Source organism: Sceloporus occidentalis, unplaced genomic scaffold (assembly GCF_023333645.1).
Source record: "Sceloporus occidentalis isolate IW3139 unplaced genomic scaffold, rSceOcc1.0.p SCAF_146, whole genome shotgun sequence".
Lineage (NCBI taxonomy): Eukaryota > Metazoa > Chordata > Lepidosauria > Squamata > Phrynosomatidae > Sceloporus > Sceloporus occidentalis.
In genome coordinates, this window is record NW_028317126.1 from 1,640,456 (window position 1) to 1,660,837 (window position 20,382).

The following is a 20,382-nucleotide window of genomic DNA, read 5'->3' on the forward strand; positions in this document are numbered from 1 at the left end:
TTTGCAGAAAAACAGCCCCAAAGCATGATGTTTCCACCCCCATGCTTCACCGTTGGTATTGTGTTCTTTGGATGCAACTCAGCATTCTTTCTCCTCCAAACACGAGTTGAGTTTCTACCAAAAAGTTCTACCTTGGTTTCATCTGACCATATGACATTCGCCTAATCCTCTTCTGGATCATCCAAATGCTCTCTAGCAAACTTCAGACGGGCCCGGACATGTACTGGCTTAAGCAGGTGGACACGTCTGGCACTGCATGATTTGAGTCCCTGGCGGCGTAGTGTGTTACTGATGTTAGCCTTTGTTACTTTGGTCCCAGCTCTCTGCAGGTCATTCACTAGGTCCCCCTGTGTGGTTCTGGGATTTTTGGTCACCGTTCTTGTGATCATTTTGACACCACTGGGTGAGATCTTGCGTGGAGCCCCAGATCGAGGGAGATTATCAGTGGTCCTGTATGTCTTCCGTTTTCAAATAATTGCTCCCACAGTTGATTTCTTCACACCAAGCTGCTTGCCTCTTGCAGATTCAGTCTTCCCAGCCTGGTGCAGGTCTACAATTTTGTTTCTGGTGTCCTTCGACAGCTCTTTGGTCTTGGCCATGGTGGGGTTTGGAGTGTGACTGTTTGAGGTTGTGGACAGGTGTCTTTTATACTGATAACAAGTTCAAACAGGTGCCATTAATACAGGTAATGAGTGGAGGACAGAGGAGACTCTTAAAGAAGATGTTACAGGTCTGTGAGAGCCAGATATCTTGCTTTGTAGGTGACCAAATACTTATTTTACCGAGGAATTTACAAATGAATTCATTAGAAATCCTACAATGTGATTTCCTGTATTCTTTCTCCCCATCCTGTCTCTCATAGTTGAAGTGTACGTATGATGAAAGTTACAGGCCTCTCTCATCTTTGTAAGTGGGAGAACTTGCACAATTGGTGGCTGACTAAATACTTTTTTGCCCCACTGTATGTTAGGGCAAGTAAGTGTCTGGATGCAAGGACAAGTATGAATGCGCGTCTATGAATGCAATCTAGGTGCTGGGTAAATCCTGAAGATACAAGTCCCGTGTGTGTAATCTGGTTGCTGGGGCAAGTCCTCATGTGTGCAATTTGGGTACTAGACTAAGTCCCTTTGAGTGGAATATGGATGCTGGGCAAGACTTGTGAATGCCATCTGGGTGCTGGGGCATTCCAATGTGTGCAATCTGGGTGCCAGGACTGCCCTCTGATTTGTGCAACCTGTGATCTATACCTGCAGTTTAGGGTTCACATACATTATTTGATCTATACCTTCAGTGCTGAGCTGAGGTCTAGCACATCTTTGCTAGACCCTCGCGGCTGGGGGCAAGTCATGTGTATGATGTGCTCACCTGACTCAGTTCTAAGGACAGGGCATAAACGGGTGGGGCCCAAGGGGGTGACAAAACAAAGCTTTGTCTGGGCTGGCAAAAATCCTTGTACCGTTCCTGCCCTCGTGTGTCTGGTTTTCAAAAGTATATGGTTTGATGGGGAACAGGATTACTAAATTTGAAGAAAAAAAAATAGCAAACACTGCTTGTACTTATTGCCCTGTAACTTGAAAAAAAAAAAAACATTAAAACAGTATTTCTAAAATCTGGGCAAATATCAGAATCTATGTAGAAGGTTTTTTTTCGATTTTGTAGATGAGATAACAATAAACAGCATTTTGTTCAATTTTTCACCATATTTTATTTCTTTATGTAATAAATTAGATGATATGATCAAAATAATGGTATCTAAAGAAATCGCTTCTTGTCCTAAAAAAAAAACAAAAAACATTTTGCGTGGGAACAGTAAATAAGAAAATAACTTAACAAAAAACAGCAGAAGCGTTAAAACAGCCTCAGTCATGAAGGGTACAAAAATGAAAGAAAAAAACAGCCCGGTCCTAAAGAGATTAAGAAATAATTGTTGCAAGTCCCACCTTTGATCTCAAATGCTGCCTGTCTGGCAGGCATGAGCATCACTCATCCTGCAATGCAGAGCTATGTGTGGGTTTGCTGACAGCATCTCTAGAGGCACATTGTCTAATATGACACATGCCACTAAAAACTCTAGAGGAGGAGGTGTTAGACATATATCCTTTTGATAGGGGTGATTTTTGGACTCGTTGGTGTAATAAATTTTAGTAAAATTGGGACATACATATATATATATATATATATATAAATTATATGTTATATATTAATATATTGTGCACATTTGTATTGACATATCAGAAATTCCTTCAGACATGGCATCTCGCATCGGGCTTCGCATGCAGCTAATGAAGGAGCAGGCACAACAGGAGGAGCAGAGGGAGCGGATTCAGATGCAACATCAGCAGAATTTCCTGCAGCAGAATCACATGGTGACACCAGCTGCTACTCCTGCAATCAGCACCCCGGCATCTTTCCAACCACCCCCGCCTGTCCCAGTAGAAGTCCTAAAGGTAATGCTACTTTTGATGCATACATCATAAGACATGCGTTATCACTAATGGGTTTGATTTTTAGGTGTACATTCTGTCAACATTCATCAACATTTTATTGAAGAACAAGGAGATTTATTTATATTCCATCTGTTAACTGCAACAGTCCATTACTTTCCATGGTGATAAGAAGGTTGCACCAGAATCTGCTCTTTAATAACACAGTTTAAATCGATAGGTTATTCTTTACTAATTTTCTTATCAAATGATGATAAACCTGTTCATGATCAGATTAAAAGGTAGGCTCCGTACAATTTATTCAAAATTATTTTAATATATTTTACTTTTTATGGTTTCTTATGTAAAATATGACATTTTTAGCAGGAAATAAACACAAATTGACTTAAATTATTTTAGCGAGCTAAAAACGGGATGGTTATAGCTGCGATTGATGGGTCCAACAACCTATGAGAGTTTTTCCTTTTTTTTTCATTCTGGCCAATCAGCAAGAGGAATGGATAAGAATTGGATATAAGTGTGCTGATGCCATTTTAACAGACAGATGAGAGTTGAAGTGTGAGACCGTGAGAGTTAGGTTAGTAGAGATTAATGCTCATTGCTCACCTACCATACTACTATTTAATCCAGTATCTTATTTTAGTGCAGAGAGGTAAATTGCAGAAGCTGTATTGACTACTGTAGTGTATTACAGGGGTTTCAGCAGACAATTTTTTCCCTGTTCCAGAGTAGGTTAGTTGATGAAGACACTTGCCCATTTACTTTAGTACCAGCCAAACCTCTAATATGTGGACAACACAATATATTTTCAATTGTCTTCAATTAATTGCTGAATAATAATTGGTGACAAAATCTGGCATTTGACTGCTTGAAATTCCTAAATGGGGAGTATACCTTTTAATCAGTTTTGTCCCAAGTAGGCAAAAGCCTTCTGGCTTGGAGTCAGAAGTTGAGCTACCACCGCCACGAGTCGCATGCAGCAGTACCGACTAAAATCTTGTCCACCCCACCTACCAAAGCAAAGAGAGGTTTTAGTCACAATACAACCAAGTACTCACTAAAGGGTCAGGATCCCTTGCAAGCTATTTTATGTTGACGCATGGAATAAAACCACCACTCCAACCATAACGGCCCTTAAGGCTACTACTACCGTAAGCACTGGCAGGACACTCCAGACCAAAGAGAGGTAGCAAGCAGTGACACTGTCAGATAACAGTAGCAGATCTCTTTTTGCCCCAGGATATAGTGAGGAAAAAGAGGGAAGGTCTACCCTTGCAGGAGGAGCACACCTTACTTCGCCTTCTGCCCAGGTGGAAAAAGACATGTCATCTTTGATGATGACGTTGATTACGACAATGACCTGGATTTAGATTATGAGCCAGACTTGGGGGAGTCAAGCGACACATCTCCCAGTTTCTCTGTTGAATATGTTCCTCCTAACACTTCCTCTTCCCCTGCATGCACTAGCAGCATCACAATCATTACAAATTATCAATCAATTATGGAAAAAATGAACAAAATATCACTAATACCACTGCTACCTTGTCTGGTGGGCGACATCATAGTAAAGTGTGGGAGCATTTTTGTGGGAGATGGGGGCATTGCAAGTTGTCGTAAGGTAATGATCAGGGGTAAAGGAAAAGGGACATTTCACCAAATCTTTGATGAATCAAAACCTACATACACATCACAGTGCAGCTTTGCTTCACGGGGAATACAGAAGGCATTGGCAACAAGAGCCGCCACTAGCAGCAACCTTCTCGAGGAGTGTGACTGATTCCCACAGACATCCACTGCACCAGCCTAACCTAGAACGCTTTCGGGCTTTCCATTGAAGGCCGAGCTGTCCAAGGCAGCTGGACAAACCACCCACTTCACCTCCGACATACGGTGCGCCACTAGTGCACAGCATGCTTTTCTTTCACTGACAACACACTGGTGACCACCAATGTTCCCTAAAATTTTTCTTAGGTGGTGTGCGCAGACAATTTCTGTTCCCAGAGCCAAAATTTTGTGCGCAGAATATGCTTCTACAGTCCATATAAAGAGAAGTGGAGCTGAAAAAAAAACTGCTAAAGTTAATTATGAGTGAATCGCGAGTGGGGGCTCCGGGCTGCATAAAGCATCAATATATATATATATATATATATATATATATATATATATATATAAAATATTTTTTTTTTATTGGGAAAAACTGCATAGCTTCTGTCGTTAGGCAACCATTGACAGGGGTACAGCATAACACCTATCACTATATACTGAGGCACACATTGACTGCATAACACCTATCACTATATACTGAGGCACACATTGACGGTGTTGCAGCATAACTGCTATCATTATATACTGAGGCAAATATTGACAGTGGTACAGCATAACTGTTATTATATACTGAGGCACTCATTAACAGTGGTACAGCATAACTGCTATCATTATATACTGAGGCAAACATTGACCGTGGGGCAGCATAACACCTATCACTATATACTGAGGCACAGCAGAACACCTGTCACTATACATTGAGCCAGACATTGCCAATAATGTAGCATAACCCCTATCACTTTATACTAAGCCAAACATTGATGTGGTGTAGGCCTACCGCTTCAGTGTCTGGCTTAGTATATAGGGATGCACCAAAACTGAAAATTCAGCATTCATATGACCAAAACCGAAAATGATCCCCCCTTTAAAAAAAAACACTTTATTAAAAATAACACACCAAAATTGGACAAAAAAACCCAAAAACAATATTATATTATATACATATATATATATTTATATATATATTTATGATTGCTAACAGCAATCACACTCCTATCATGTCGAGGCTGCCAGTGTATGCTGGAACCTGGGCATCATATGAATGTGATTACAGCCTCCCTATGCCATGCTATCCCCTCCCACTTACACATCCATGCTATCACACACACACACTCATTCACAAACATTCAGCATAAACTACAGCATAACACCCATCACTCTCACACACTAATCCACTCTAACTTAATGTTTTCCTACCTTTGTTCTGTTACTTTTCCTCCTCCTCTTCGTTCTTCCTCTTGACTCTTCTTCTTCTGTGTCCTGTCCTTCCGGTGCAGTGAAGGTGGTGGGCGTGGCTTCAGTTTTGTGCGCCGGGATCTGACATCAAATCCCGACGCACAGCATCAGTTGCCGTGCGCATCGCAAGGGAGCAGAATCGGAGGTCTATATTAACAGACCTCCCGCTCCCTTGATTGATTTTAAGCCGGTTACCGAGCTTGCTCCTCCAGCGGCGGACATTACTGTCCGTCTCTGGAGGAGTGCAAGCATGGTGACACCCCCCTGATGAGCGGCACCCTGGATGGACTGCCGGCCCCCCCAGCTCCCCGTTAGGTACTGTGCGCACAATTTTGGGACGTGTGCGCTCTTTCTAAAAGTTATGTGCGCGCGCACAGCTTAGAGGGAACTCTGGTGGCCCATATCTTTGGAGTACAAGGTCCAACATAACCCAGCACACCACTGCTTGCCCCATCCATGCAGGATGGTGGGCAGAGAGAGACTGAACTAAGATTTTGCATTCAACAGGCATATTAAATCAACGTAGGTGTGCCCTCGTTAACATATCAAAAGACACATTTGGGCATCGGCCCTTGAAACTTTGGTGGGTACTAGTACCACCCAAGCTACCCAAAGTCAGAGTAGCGCCTCTGAGATGATGAATGCCTTGAGGAAGTTCCAGTACCTCCTGGTACTGATCCTCTATGTTATTGGGACCAGAAAGCTGTTGTCTGGCCAGGCCACTCTTTCGTGGCCCAGCAGTTGTTTTCGTGCCCACCCACCAATGTTCAAACCGAGAGGGTTTTCTCTGTGAGAGGCAACATACTAAACCCCCAGACACAACCGGTTGAAACTTCTTAAAAGTTCAATCTTCCCAAATTAGGCTACTCAATGTTCAAACTAGTGAGGTCTAGTGCTGCTGCTCTCCCTCCTTCCTTGCTCTTATTTTGTTAAATTCAGTCCTTCTGTACAGGGCTGCTTCTGCCTATCTGCCAGTATCTACCTGCCCAGGCCTGGTGCTGTACTACTACTACTACTGCTGCACCTCTTTGACTGTCCTTACTCTGGGAGAAAAATAATTTCTATAATATTGGGAAAATCCAGTCCTACTCCACAGGGCTGCACGTGCCTATGATGTGCCAGTGTCTGCCTGCCAAGGCCTAATGCTCTACTGCTGCTGCTGTACCTCTTCTTCCTCTGGGGGACCTTTTTCCCCCCATTCTATAATTAAAGGTGAGTTGGTTTGCCGTGTACATGTCTAATAAGCAACAGCGATTCTTCGATGGTAAGTTAACATAAGGAATTTTTCAAGGACTGCTCCACTGCTGTTTGTAATGGTTTAAAAAGCTATATTTTTCTAGCTTTCTGCATATGGCATATGGCAAGCGATAAATTACACATTGAATCTCTTTGCACTTACAGGTTCAAACTCACCTAGAAAACCCAACTTCATATCATTTGCAACAGTCTCGCGACAAGAAGGTTCGGGATTACCTCTCTGATACCTACGGAAACAAGTTTGCTTCCCAACTGAGTCCCCTGAGACTTTCCCCGAAGCCCCCACCTGCTCCCTCCTCTCCTGCCCACCGTACTGCACGCCTCTCTTCCTCGGCCGGCAATAGTGCGCCCAACAGTCCCATGGCCAGGCTTAACTTGTGCACAAATGCAGAGAGGGAGGTGAGTATTACAATTGTGACTACAGTGTTTTCTTCCACACTGTGCAGCATAGTCCCCAAAATACATATTTGTCCCAGTACTCAGTGTTTTCTGGATTCTCCAAAAAAAAAAAAGGGTCAACAGTATGCCCACAGAGGTAAATAATAACAGTGTTGGGATATTTCATAATTTGTTTTGTCATGTTTTGTCATATGACAAGTAATGCCTTGTTTTTTATTATTATTCATGATACAGTCACTATTTCTCACTTGCAGATGGATGATGTCATCGATAATATAATGAGTTTAGATGACATGTTTGGATACACACAGCCTGCACTCTCAATGCCAAACACGGTATGTGTGAAAATATGCTTGAATGCAATTGTTTTAATGTGGTTTGATAGTATTTTTCATAGCTCATCTCTCTCTTACTTTGTTCCTTTCATGCATACACTCTCTGATTACTTCTGAAATTGTTTCAGATACATTTTTGTTGCATTTACCTATCTCTCATTATAGCTATTCCCTTTTTCTCTGCAGCTTCCCTTTTCCAGCAGTCACTTGGGACTGTACAGTGAAAACTCACTGCTCTGTGACACTGTTGTGGGAGTCACAAGCAATTCATGCCCTGCTGACCTAGCGATTAAAAGGGAATTGACTGGTAGAAATAAAATATGCATGTTGTACTGTACATTATGTTCTGCGTCCCCTTATGGCCAATTTGTTATGTGATTTGTGCAGTACTACTGGCATTATAGCCTGTTCTTGCTTTGCATGAATGTGTTCTATGTATCTGTGATCTGCTGCGTTAAAAAAGTTTTTTTCCCCTTTAAATCTTTTTCACTTTTTCTAATATCTTTAGTCATGTCTACTTTATACTAATTGTGTTGCAATGTCTTTATTGTATTCTGCTTCTGTGTTTTTTGTGTAGTAACCGGTGGCCCTGATGTATTTGTGTTTTGGTCATCCGGTTTTATGTTCTGTTTGTGTGCCATGTAATATCAACATTGTCATCATTGTGATCTGCAGTGTCTGAATCGTGTTTTTGTGTTGTGCAATGTCTATATCTGATTTGTGTGGTTTTATGCTGTGTGATGTTTTGTCTTTATAATATCTTGTGCTTCTGTGCATGTGTGTTTTTTTTTGGGGGGGGGGGTGAGTGTTGTAATGTACCCATATTACATTCTGCACCTTTGTGATATTTATTTTCGTATATTTCACATTTGTTTTGTGCAAGTTCTGCTTTTATATATTGTACTTGCTGAACTTGTCATATCTCCAGATGCAGAGAACAGAGCAATTGCACGGGAACGTCAGAAAAAGGACACACATAACATGAGTAAGTCAACGTATCTTTATTAAACTTTTTATAATATTAATCATGTATCCTAGACAACTATTACTGCAGGTTGCAAAAGTGGTCTTGTCAGATTTAAAAAAAAAATGAAGTCAATGTACAACATAAGAGTTTTATATACTGCTAAACACGGTGTAGAGTTGTACCAAGTTAGCCATAGAAAGAGAGAAAGCAATGGTCATAAATATGATAACTTTATTGGCTAAGTGGCGTATACTGGATTGGAAGCTTTCAAGACTATCTAGGTCTCTTCCTCAGGCATATTATGACAAAATGTCGGAAAAAGAGATCTGCATAGTCTAATAAATGTATCTTCTTTTCTAAATATACTATAGCAAGGAACGTCATAGACAATTGACCAACGGGTAGACATCCCTGAAATAGAAACATTGAATATGAAGGCAGATAAGAACCATTAGGCTTATCCTGTCCATTTTCATGATGTAATGACTGTTAATCAGCCCTTGGCCTTGTCATAGATGCAAGATAGCTTTATGCAGATATCATCCATGTTTAACCCCTTAATGACCAATGGAGTGTCAGGCACACACCCGAAAACCTGTTTCTAAATGTCATACTTTGTTTATTGTAGTTGAAAGGAGGAGGAGATTTAACATCAATGATCGGATTAAAGAACTAGGGACACTGATTCCAAAAACTAATGATCTGTAAGTATTTCAGTATTACAATTTGCATAAAATTACAGTAGATTTCCTGGGTGGCATATGGGAGACATGTTATGCCATTGACTATGTAAAAAAAGCGGTAGAGCCCTTTGCTTCTATCTAAAAATACAATGCAAGATATTATTCAAGAAATGTACTTTCTACTTACAAGGACAACGAAAAAAATGATCCTATATTAATATAATTTGTGCATGTACACTGGGAGCTTTATGAACATCATTATAATTAAATGAACAAATTTTGTTTTTGCGGCAGTTTGTTTCAGACGGAGGTCTTTTTTTTTTTTTAATCAGTATGACATTCCCAAAAGGGGGAGCTCCCTGACACCTTTTAGACTCACTTACACTCTGTACAGACGTTTAAACAGCAACTGGATGGATACTTGGAAAAACATAATATTCCGGGATATAATCTTTAATTATGGGGAAACAGTTTATTGATCCAAGGAGAAATCTGACTGCCCTTTTGGGGTCAAGAAGGAATTTTTTCTCTGGTTAGTGCAAAATTGGAAAGAGCCAAACTTGGGTTTTTTGCCTTCTTTTGGATCAACAGCAACAAATTAACCGATATAGGAATGGCTGAACTTGATGGACGCATGTCTTTTATCAGCCTATATATAACTATGTTATGCAGTGCAGTAGTAGTAAAGCATTGGTCCTGGGCAGGCAGACACTTGCGAATGATATGCACATATATTATGATGCCTGGTTTGCCACCAATATTTATTTATCATAAGAATAATAGATGATAGGATTATTCCTTGCAGTATTGTATATGAGTAATGAGCATTAATCTCAGTCTCTGCTAAGATGCCAATGTCTCAAATTCTAACTCCCATCAGTCTGTAACAGCTGCTACTGACTAGTTAAAATGCTTCAGCACACTTATTTGTCTAATTCTTGTCCCTTTCCCTTGTAAATGCTGATTGGCCAGAGTGAAAAACGTAAGGAAAAACTCACACAGGTTGTTGGACCCATCAGTCACAGCCTTAACAATTAATGAGAACACTCCCATTGTTTTGGCTACTTCTACCTATCGGTCATTGATATGTTACCTCCCACACACAGTCCCTCCCTCATCAATGGCTTTTTTTGTAATACTGGTTCTAATGGTGGATACAGCTGGCAATGAATTCAAACAAATTTTCTCTAGTTTTGTCGGAGATTGCCCTAGAGAAAATTAATGCACAAGTCTAAACTGCATGTTCTAGTCAATCATATAATTTTAATTTTGTAAAAGTACACCCTCATACATAACAGTTGTTAACAGTTTCAGGACTGTTGAATTCCAAGGCATGTACCAGTGTGATTCCATATTAATCCCCAAGGCAAATCTGTCCCATCTTCAGGAGTATATTCAGATATGCTACACATACAGTACTGTGCAACGGTCAATGCTGTAAAGTGAGAATGCTTTTAAAAAATAGACATGTTATTAGTTTACCTTTATCATTTAACAAAATGCAAAGTGAGTTAACAGAAGAAAAATCTAAATCAGATTGATATTTGGTGTGACTGTCTTCAAAAGAGCATCAATTCTTCTAGTTACGCTTGCTCATCAGATAGGTTGTTCCCATCTGAACATCTTTGAAAACTAATCACAGTCGTGTTATCCTTGACAGACTCAATGATGTGTGTCACGATAACCTCTCTGAGGCTGAGGAAACATGGGGGTAGGTTTGAGTAGGAGGAGGGCTGTGACGGATTCATGAAGAGACTCCCTGTCTGCCAATGAGCACAGATTGGCCGGAAAAAGCCCTGTCTGGTCTGCCCTAACCAGACTTCCAAGGATTAGCCGGCTATGGGAGTTAAAAATGGCCAGAGATGCTCCATGCACCTAAACTGGACCTAGGCGCAAATCCTCGGAACTGTATGGCGACATTTAGAACAGAGTCGCTACGGACATCTATTGCCCTACCGCGTCACTCTTTTGGGGTGATACTTGGCTCATGGTAGGTCACGATTAGAGGTGGTTACGGAGAGGGAGCTCATTTGGGAAACCTGGTTTTATTACCCATAACCGAGAGCTGCAGCTACCATATGGAGTATTTCCGGGAACATTCCTGCACTGGTGCACAGGATACCAACGACGAATGAAGTCGCTTTTTGGAACGTAACATTCTTGGACTCTGAGCTCTCCATCAGTACCCCAGGATTGACGGCTGCTCCCTCGGGATCACCTCGAAATAGTGGGCATTGCAATCGAACTGTTTGGATGTGCCAAGCTGTCTGGTAGTTGATGGGATTATATGTCTAATTATGTTTGTGTGTAAAAATGTTTATGCTTTTTGAGTTCTGAGTTCTGTTTGCTACACTAAGTCTCAACTAGTGCTTGGGTGAACACAAAGGGTTTAAAGTCCTGGCACGTCAATTGTCGTTAACCCTTTGTTTTCGGGTGACGTGTCTGGATCGTCAATTGTCATTAAGAGGTTAAATGTAGTAAGTTGCAAATTGTGTTTTAGCTTTTTTATTCTAGATACCCATCATAGGTACCCTGTAAAGCACCAATAGTTTCAGAGTTATACAAGAGTGGTAGTTAGTACAAGCTAAATGTATAGTGTATCGCACTAAAGAATTTTTTTATAATTTATTTTTTTTAAAAGAAAAATACACAGTAGAATGGTAAAACAGTATTTTACCTAATGAACAGGAATACATGTCTTTTAACATTTTTGGCATCTATTATGCAGTTAGCATATGTTATATACAAAAAGAAACTTGGAAAACCAATAGCCATTTTAAAGTCCCTCCTTAATTCATAATGCACTTTACTTAACGACAAAGTCTGTACATGTACGGGCTGCTGTTTAATACCTTCATCGGCTTTGCAGATTCCACGGAAGCCTGACAAGTGAGGCTGGCCGTGGATCATGGGAGGAAAGCCCTCCCCCCAAAAAACTGGCTGCCGCCAAACTGATCAAGACAGCAACCGGCTAAAACAGTGCTTAGGAAGCGATCAGCAATCGCATCCTAAGCATTATCGGTATTTCTGACATGTCTCGATATCGAGGCATGTCAGTAACTCACCCCCTGCCGCGATAGCCTTGTGATTCCCCCGAAAAGCAACCACAAGCGCCATCAGTAAATGCCATTGCTGCCATTCACAAGATGGCGGCGCCAACTGTCATATCAATGACTTCACAGAGGGTCTATCCAGACCCCCCTGAGAACTCTCGAGCTTCCCCTGCAGGTTGAATGCAGTTCAATGGAGCCCAGCTCACATTACATTACATTTATTTATAAAGCGCAGCCAGATTCAGCAGCGCTGTTACAGTCAGTAGAACAATTTCATATACAATAACAAACTGGTGCAAAGGAGAGGAGGACCCTGCTCTTGCAAGCTCACAATCTAAGTGTATCCATCTTGTGATGGCTACTTCAAGCAGGATAATGCACCGTGTCACAGCTCACATCATCTCAAACTTGTTTCTTGAACAAAACAATTGGTTCACTGTACTCCAATGCCCTCCATAGTCACCAGATCTCAATCCAATAGAGCACCTTTGGGATGTGGTAGAATGGGATATTTGCATCATAGATGTGCAGCCGACAAATCTGCAGCAGCTGCATGATGCCATCATGTCCATATGGACCAAAATCTCTGAGGAATGTTTTCAGCACCTTCCAGAAAGTAACGAAGAATGAACGCAGTTCTGAAGGCAAAAGGAGGTACACCCCTCACATTTTTGTAAATATTTGATTATATCTTTTCATGTGACAACACTGCTACAATGTAAAGTAGTGAGTGTACAGCCTGAATAACAGTGTGAATTTGATGTCCCCTCAAAATAACTCAACACATAGCCATTAATGTCTAAACCTTGGCAACAGACGTGAGTACACCCCTAAGTGGAAATGTCCAAATCGGGCCCAAAATGTCAATATTTTGTGTGGCCACCATTATTTTCCAGCACTGCCTTAACCCTCTTGGACATGGAGTTCACCAGAGCTTCACAGGTTTCCACTGGAGTCCCCTTCCACTCCTCCATGATGGAGCTGGTGGATGTTAGAGACTTTGCACTCCCCCACCTTCCATTTTGAGGATGCCCCACAGATGCTCAATAGGGTTTAGGTCTGGAGACATGCTTGGCCAGTCCACCTTTACCCTCAGCTTCTTTACCAAGGAAGTGGTCGTTATCATGTCGGAATACTGCCCTGTGGCCCAGTCTCCAACGGGAGGGGATCATGCTCTGCTTCAGTATGTCACAGTACTTGTTGGCATTCATGGTTCCCTCAATGAACTGTAGCTCCCCAGTGCCGACAGCAGTCATACAGGCCCAGACCATGAAACTCCCACCACCATGCTAAACTGTAGGCAAGACACACTTGTCTTTGTACTCCTCACCTGGTTGCCGTCACATACGCTTGACACCATATGAACCAAATAAGTTTATCTTGGTCTCATCAGACCACAGGACATGGTTCCAGTAATCCATGTCCTTAGTCTGCTTGTCTTTTTGCGGGCTTTCTTGTGCATCTTCTTTAGAAGAGTCTTCCTTCTGGGATAACAGCCATGCAGACCAATTTTGATGCAGTGTGCAGCGTATTGTCAGGGTCCGTACACTAGACCCCGATGCAGTGACTCACCTGAGGGTCCAGGTCTGCATCTTTGGTCCTCTCCGTTTCCTCTGCATCCCGCGTGGATTAATTTTAATTCTTTATTTTAATATTCTTACTACCCTCTTTCTCACTATCTACCCACTCTCCCTCCCTTCCTCACTGTCTACCCACTCTCCCTCCCTTCCTCAATATCTACCCACTCTCCCTCCCTTCTCACTTACTACCCCCTCTCACTATCCACCCCTCCCCCTTTGTAGTTCACTTACCTTCCAGAGGTCCCCTGTCTCCCTGCTCTGCCTCAGTGCATGAAAGCCTACAGGAGTGATCAAAGAGACTCCTCCCTGCAATTGCTGGTCTATACACCAGCAATTGCATCCCAGCTGCCAGAGGCAGCTTCAGGGACAGGGGGAGAGGGTTCTTCGGTCTCCACATGAGTGTGGAGACCAGCCCCAACCCTCCCCTGCTGCCTGATCGCTCCATGAGAGTGACAGTGCAGCGTTAACTCCTTCAATGCCGCAATGTGTATGACATAATCGTGGCATTGCATGGGGTTAACATTTGTCCCCACAAGCTTGTGGGGACTAAATATCAGTCAATGATGTGCTCCAATGGAGCATCAGCACTGAAAGAGTTAAAAAAAAATTATCAAAAAAAAATAAACAGCACTGACCTGAAAGTCCAGGGTGCTTCCAGGTCAAATGCTGTGAGTTTAGTAAGTGGGCTGATGATGATCAGGTCACTCCTGGCCAATAGGAGTGATCTGATAATTATGGCAGCCCCTGGATGACCTTGCCTTAGAAAGAGGGAGGGGTCATCTAGGGTAATTGTGGAAAAAAAAATATTAATAAAAAAAATACATCATTTTTACGTGATCACTTGTCGGTGACATTTTAAGTCACTGATTATTGATCGGTCTCCCTGATCCATGGCCTAAACTTGTCACTAACAAGCCTGAAATTTCAGAAAATTAGAAAAATGAAAACTGAAATGCGCATGTTCCAGTTTTGGCCTCATAGCTTCCTCAAAAAATGCATGAACCATGCATGTGAGGCCTTTTTGAAATCAGGGGATGTTGGTGAACAAAACGTGGTACTTTAGTCCACTGTTGCACTTATGGTGTGCAAGAAATTCAATGCAACGTTGAAATGTATGCGTTAAAAACGCAATAAAATAATTTCCCTGTGAAGCTTGGCAGACATCAGTGAAGAAATGGCTGCCTAAAAACTGTCAAAATTACCCTAGTTGAACACCTTGACTTGTCTACTGTTCATAAACATATACTTTCATGGAGTAAATTACAGTGGGGGCTTCCAAAATGTCCCAAATGGGATATGGACCCAGTAAACCAATTTCTGAAAATTCCAAATTTGAAATCTAAAATGTGCATGTTCCAGTTTTGCCCTCATAGTTTCCTCAAAAAATGCATGAACCATGCATGTGAGGCCTTGTTGGAACCGGGGGATGTTGGTAAACACAATTTGGTGTTTTTTTCTGCAGTTGCACATATTCTATACAAAATATAATATGAAATCTAAAACAACATTGCAACATATGCAAAAAAAACCCCACAAAAATATAAAAATACCTCAAAATTTTGCAGCAATTGGTGATAAAATCCCTGTTTGAAAAGTGTCAAAATGACCCTAGTTGTACACCTTGACTTATCTACTGTTCATAAACATATAATTTTTGGGGAATAATCAGTATCTGTGACAACTATTGCTGTTATTAGCCTACCATGCCAAATTTGAAAAAATAACATTTTAAAAACGTGATGCATGCCTTGCAACATTTGCCCTATACTGGTCAAAATAGATGAAAATCCTGGCCATATTGGGTGGTTTCCACATCAGGACAAGTCAATTAATATATTCTGGATAATTTTTTTCCATTGGTTCAATGTTTGTACAATTTGTATGTATACAAAACTGTTAAATATGTTTTTGTTTTGTTTCCCCCCCCACCTTTTTAAGTTTATGTCAAACAAAACAATGTACTACCCAGCTTAATATGGTTTCAAATGAAAGTCCTACTTGTGCAGAAAAAAACAATATATGATTCGTGTGGGTGCACTAATTGAGAAGAGAGAAATTGCAGTTGAAGAAAGACATAGCAAAAACACAAAAACGGTCTTTTAGCGCAACCTTAACAAAAACCTGGTCCTGAAGGGGTTAAGCTGTTTACAATCAACAAATAAAACAAAAGCAATTGAAATACCTCAACACAACAAATGCTTCAAGTGGTTTCCTTAAATTCAACCGCAAATACAACTTATAACAACTTCTCCAGTCTCAAAATTATTTAACCCCTTCATGGCAAGATATTTAGTAGTTAGTAGGGCACCCTTTTTGCTTTTATGACCTGCTGCAAACAAGATGCATATCCAGGCTCCAGCTTCTGGAAGTGTTCCTGAGGAATCCTCATGAGCAATGGCCTCCAGTTCAGTAATATTCTTGGTCTTGCTACAACTCCCTTCTTCAAATCCCACCAGGTGACTGTGATGGCCACTCTAGAATCGTCCAGGACTTATGCAACCAAGCCTTGGTGGAATTTGAGATATGTTTAGGATCATTGTCCTGTTGGAAGGTCCAATGATGCCCAAGCTTCAGCTTTCTCACAGACGGCATGATGTTTTCTAATAGGAATCCATCTTGCCTTCCAGACACACTGCAGTTTTTCGGTGTCAGAGAATGCAAAGCAGCCTCATTGCTTCACAGAGCCACTGCCATGCTTAACTGTAGAGTGTGCTTTTCAGTGTATGCTTCATTCTTCATCCTCCAGATACACCGCTCATCCATCAGGCCGAAAAGTTCCAGTAAAAATAAAGTGCCAAATTTAAACTTCCCCACTCTTCCTTTGAGGTAGACAACAAACAAAGCAATAACGGACCACTAGTTATTCAGCTGCAAGGACTACAATACAGAGATCAAAAGCTTTGTGTAGCGGTTACAAGCAGGGATAATCTTGATCTTCAACAAAGAATATCAGGACTACCACCAGTCAGGAGCAGGACCAAAGCATGGACTTTTCACATTCTTCCTTAACCAGATCCACATCGCAGGAAGGTAACCCTCTGGAGGCACAGGCGATCCTGTGGGCCAGGCAAGGGTGCAGTCAGTCAACCTGCAGTTCGGTCAACAATCTTCAATATCTAGAGGGTTAGCAATTATCAATCATCAGAATGCCATTGGGATTACTTCCCCACTTTCCTTCCGAGCTCAACCTACAAATACATCGCACCTGCGTGTGTCCTATGTCATGACGCTATCTTTCACATGTCTTAGTGAAGTAGTGGGCCACTTCATCAGAATTGTATATGTGCGAGGGCCGCACTCATTTTTCACTGTGAGAAAATATGGCCTTTATTAAAATATGCAGATTAAAATAAAGTAAATGACACTAACCCTTTACTTTACCTCTCACTGGGCCTAGAAAGTTTTGTGAGTACAAATTCAGGATTCTAGATAAGTAAAAATGAAATAGTTCTATTTATTCTAGGGATGCACCAAAATGAAAATTCTGGACCAAAACCAAAAATTCAGGGTTCACTTAGTCAAAACCGAAAATGACCCCCCACCTTTAAAAATAATTTTAAAAAATCCCACACTTTTAATAAAAGTAAGTTACACACCAAAAATGTAAAAAAAATAAATATATATATATATTATGATTGTTAACAGCAATCTTAGGCATACCCAGATTCCAGCATGTACTGGTTAGCTGGGCATGATAGGAGTGTGATTGCTGTCAACAATCATATATAAATTAATATTGTTATTGTATTTTTTGTCCAATTTTGGTGTGTTAACCACACTTTTATTAAAAACACCACAATTGGACAAAAAATTCAACAATATGACTTGGCATGATAGGAGTTTTATTGCTAACATCAATCACACTCCTATCATACCCAGGCAACCAGTAAATGCTGGAACCTAGGCATGATGAGACTGTGATTGCTATTAGCAATCACACTCCTATCGTGCCAAGTCAGCCAGTACATGCTGAAACCTGGCTAGCTGCCCCCCTTGTGTATTGATGCAGTCAGCAGTATGGGGTCTGCACATCACTTACAGCCACCCTGTACCATGACCCCCCCCCTTACACATCCATGCTATCTCACACCCACACACACACACTAATTCATTTATATACTCATTCATTCACAGATTCATTCCCTCAATCACGCATACTCATTCAAACACCCTCCCCCAACTCCTTACCTGCACTGCAGCTCTCTCGATGCCGCTCACAGACTTGTGTTCTCTTGTACTGCACAGAGGAAGCAGGACTGGAGCAGAGTCATGTTATATCATGTACATTCACGTGGCTCTGCTGTGTTCCGCGTCTTCTGTGCAGTACAAAAGACCCTCCCACAGCTAAGCAGCAGGGCTCTTGTGATCCCGGTTTCCCTGGCTGCTGATCTCACACGGGCCGCACCTCGAGTTGGACGCCCCTGTAATAGGGCAATAAGTAGTGGAATGCTTTTTCAAAACCTTTTTTCATATTTGGTGATCCTGCGCCCATGTCCTACTTGGGACATCTTTGAAGCTGGCCATGCACTAAAACTACAACCTTTGTGAAAGGTTGTGGTAGTAATTTTTATTTATTGTTTTTATTCGCACACATTGTACTTCAGGTATGAATTTACAGCTCCTGATAAATGGCACTACTTAAAACCGCACTGTGTTCTGCAAAATCTCCTGAGTACAGTGATACCACCATTGCATAGGTTTGTCGGATTCTGTGGGTGGCTAAAATCCCACATAGGTGTGCATTTTTCAATTTGGAAAGTACAAGCTTTCCCCCTCTCTACCAGGGGCCAGCTAGTGATACTTATAATGATCTCTATTATATCTAATATATAATATTTTAGGATGTCCTAAAAGTCTTATATAAACAAAAGCCGTAGCCGTGTAAAACCCAAAATCCCAAACCAACCGCTGAATTACCCATAAAAATAAATGCATCTGTAAAATACAAATATTGCTGGTACTGTTCCTTATCCACAGTGTGTGTCATTTGTAAAAGGCTACTCAAATCTACCAAAAATGTCACCCAGTCATAGCCACTGATCAAGAAAAGTCTGTAGTGAGTTTGAAAAGTCCACTGTGACTACTCAGTCATTTGTCAAGCACAACTTTTCTGTGATCAGTGTGCAACTGTAGTAGAAGACTCATGTAGGCATCTCTTCTTTCCTGCAAATAGAGCCTATCGGCCTGATGTTGGAAGTGAGGATGGAACGCCATCCTTTTTGGCACAACACTAGAAGGAAGATAATTATTAAAGGCATACTTTGTGATGCTATCCAGTGTTTCCATTGTCACGCATACCTGTAAACAACAATGAATTATTAAACCTCAAAGGAGCTTGTGAGGAAACAAAATAAAATGAACTATGAAAGACCAATATATTAGATTAATCATTTATAGCTAAATGAACCAATCTAGATATAAAAAAATGATTTAGCTTTTAAAAGAAGGGGGACAAAAACAGCATTTTTTATATGAATGAGACACCTTGAATGGTTGTTGGGGACAGAAGATCTGTAGAATGAATGTTTGTAGGTCCTTGTTTGAATATGTTTTGTAAATTAGCCCATGAAGGGATAAACAAATTATTATGGGGTCATCGACAAGCTAGCTATTGTACAGACTCAGAGTTTAGGGGTAATAGATTTGCAATCTTTTTTTCCTTCACTAACGCAGTGACACACGCTGGAATAAAGGCACTATCCTGAGGGCATCTGTAGAATACATCAAACATATGCAGAAGGAGCAGCAAAGGAGCCGAGAGCTGGAGGCACACTCTAAGCAGCTGGAACAGGCTAACAAGCAACTGTGGCTGCGGATTCAGGTAAAACATATGCTCCAAGTCGCTCAGCGGTACACTGAGTTCCAAATGGCATGATGCTATGTGCTTCAGGATGATGGGCACACTTGAGTTGCCCTGTACCTGTTCCTCCTTCTGCTTCCGAAAGTAGATGTGACGTCTGTGCGCAGATCTTTATCCCTTCCCCAGGTGCCAAAAGCTCTGCTTAAGCCTCTGGCTTACAGCAAAAAATTGACACTACTATTAATTATGGTTACATGTTGCCCTTAACATAAAAAAGTCTACTTTTTCATTTGACGCTTTCTTCTACAATCTTCTCCCTTGCAGGAGCTAGAATTGCAAGCCCAAGCACATGGTCTCCCAACTGCTTCTCCTCAAAGTTTGAACCCACGTGATCTCATAAAACAGGAGCCTGATACAGTTCCAGATCTCCAGCAGCAGCTAACAGCTCCACCACAACCAACCTACCAGCAGCAGAAGCTGGAGTTTCCCACAGACCTGGGCTACCAAAGCACCACTTGTGCAGACTCTTCTTTTCCTGATTTATCCAGGACAGATCTGGACCTCATGCTGATGGAGGACACCATGCTGACATCTGATCCCATTATGACCTGTGACCCACTCATGTGCACCCTGTCCCCTGACACTTCTAAGGCCAGCAGTCGGAGAAGCAGCTTTAGCATTGATGAGGTTGATGGACTGTGACTGTGGATAGACACTGAACCCTGAGTGTTTTATAAGAGTGTATGGGCAGTGGCCTCTTAATACTGTCTTATTTAAAGGACTGTTTGGATAGCTATGCACCGT

General features: G+C 41.5%; 1 protein-coding gene across 1 annotated transcript; it reads left to right on the plus strand.

Annotated features, from left to right (window-relative positions):
- Positions 1-2,249: 2,249 nt before the first annotated feature.
- LOC149280827 (transcription factor EB-like) lies at positions 2,250-20,280 on the plus strand. Its single transcript, XM_089500056.1, has 9 exons — positions 2,250-2,447; positions 6,906-7,160; positions 7,415-7,495; positions 7,682-7,802; positions 8,424-8,480; positions 9,091-9,166; positions 12,850-12,852; positions 19,452-19,599; positions 19,903-20,280. The coding sequence occupies exons 1-9, from the start codon at positions 2,250-2,252 to the stop codon at positions 20,278-20,280; spliced, it is 1,317 nt and encodes a 438-aa protein (XP_089356182.1).
- Positions 20,281-20,382: the final 102 nt, after the last annotated feature.

Bases quoted from the DNA above. Each gene is read 5' to 3' on its own strand.
- LOC149280827 (XM_089500056.1), top strand. From the start codon at position 2,250: ATGGCATCTCGCATCGGGCTTCGCATGCAGCTAATGAAGGAGCAGGCA. The intron at 2,448-6,905 runs GTAATGCTACTT...TTGCACTTACAG, and splicing joins TCCCAGTAGAAGTCCTAAAG to GTTCAAACTCACCTAGAAAA. The intron at 7,496-7,681 runs GTATGTGTGAAA...TTTTCTCTGCAG, and splicing joins CACTCTCAATGCCAAACACG to CTTCCCTTTTCCAGCAGTCA.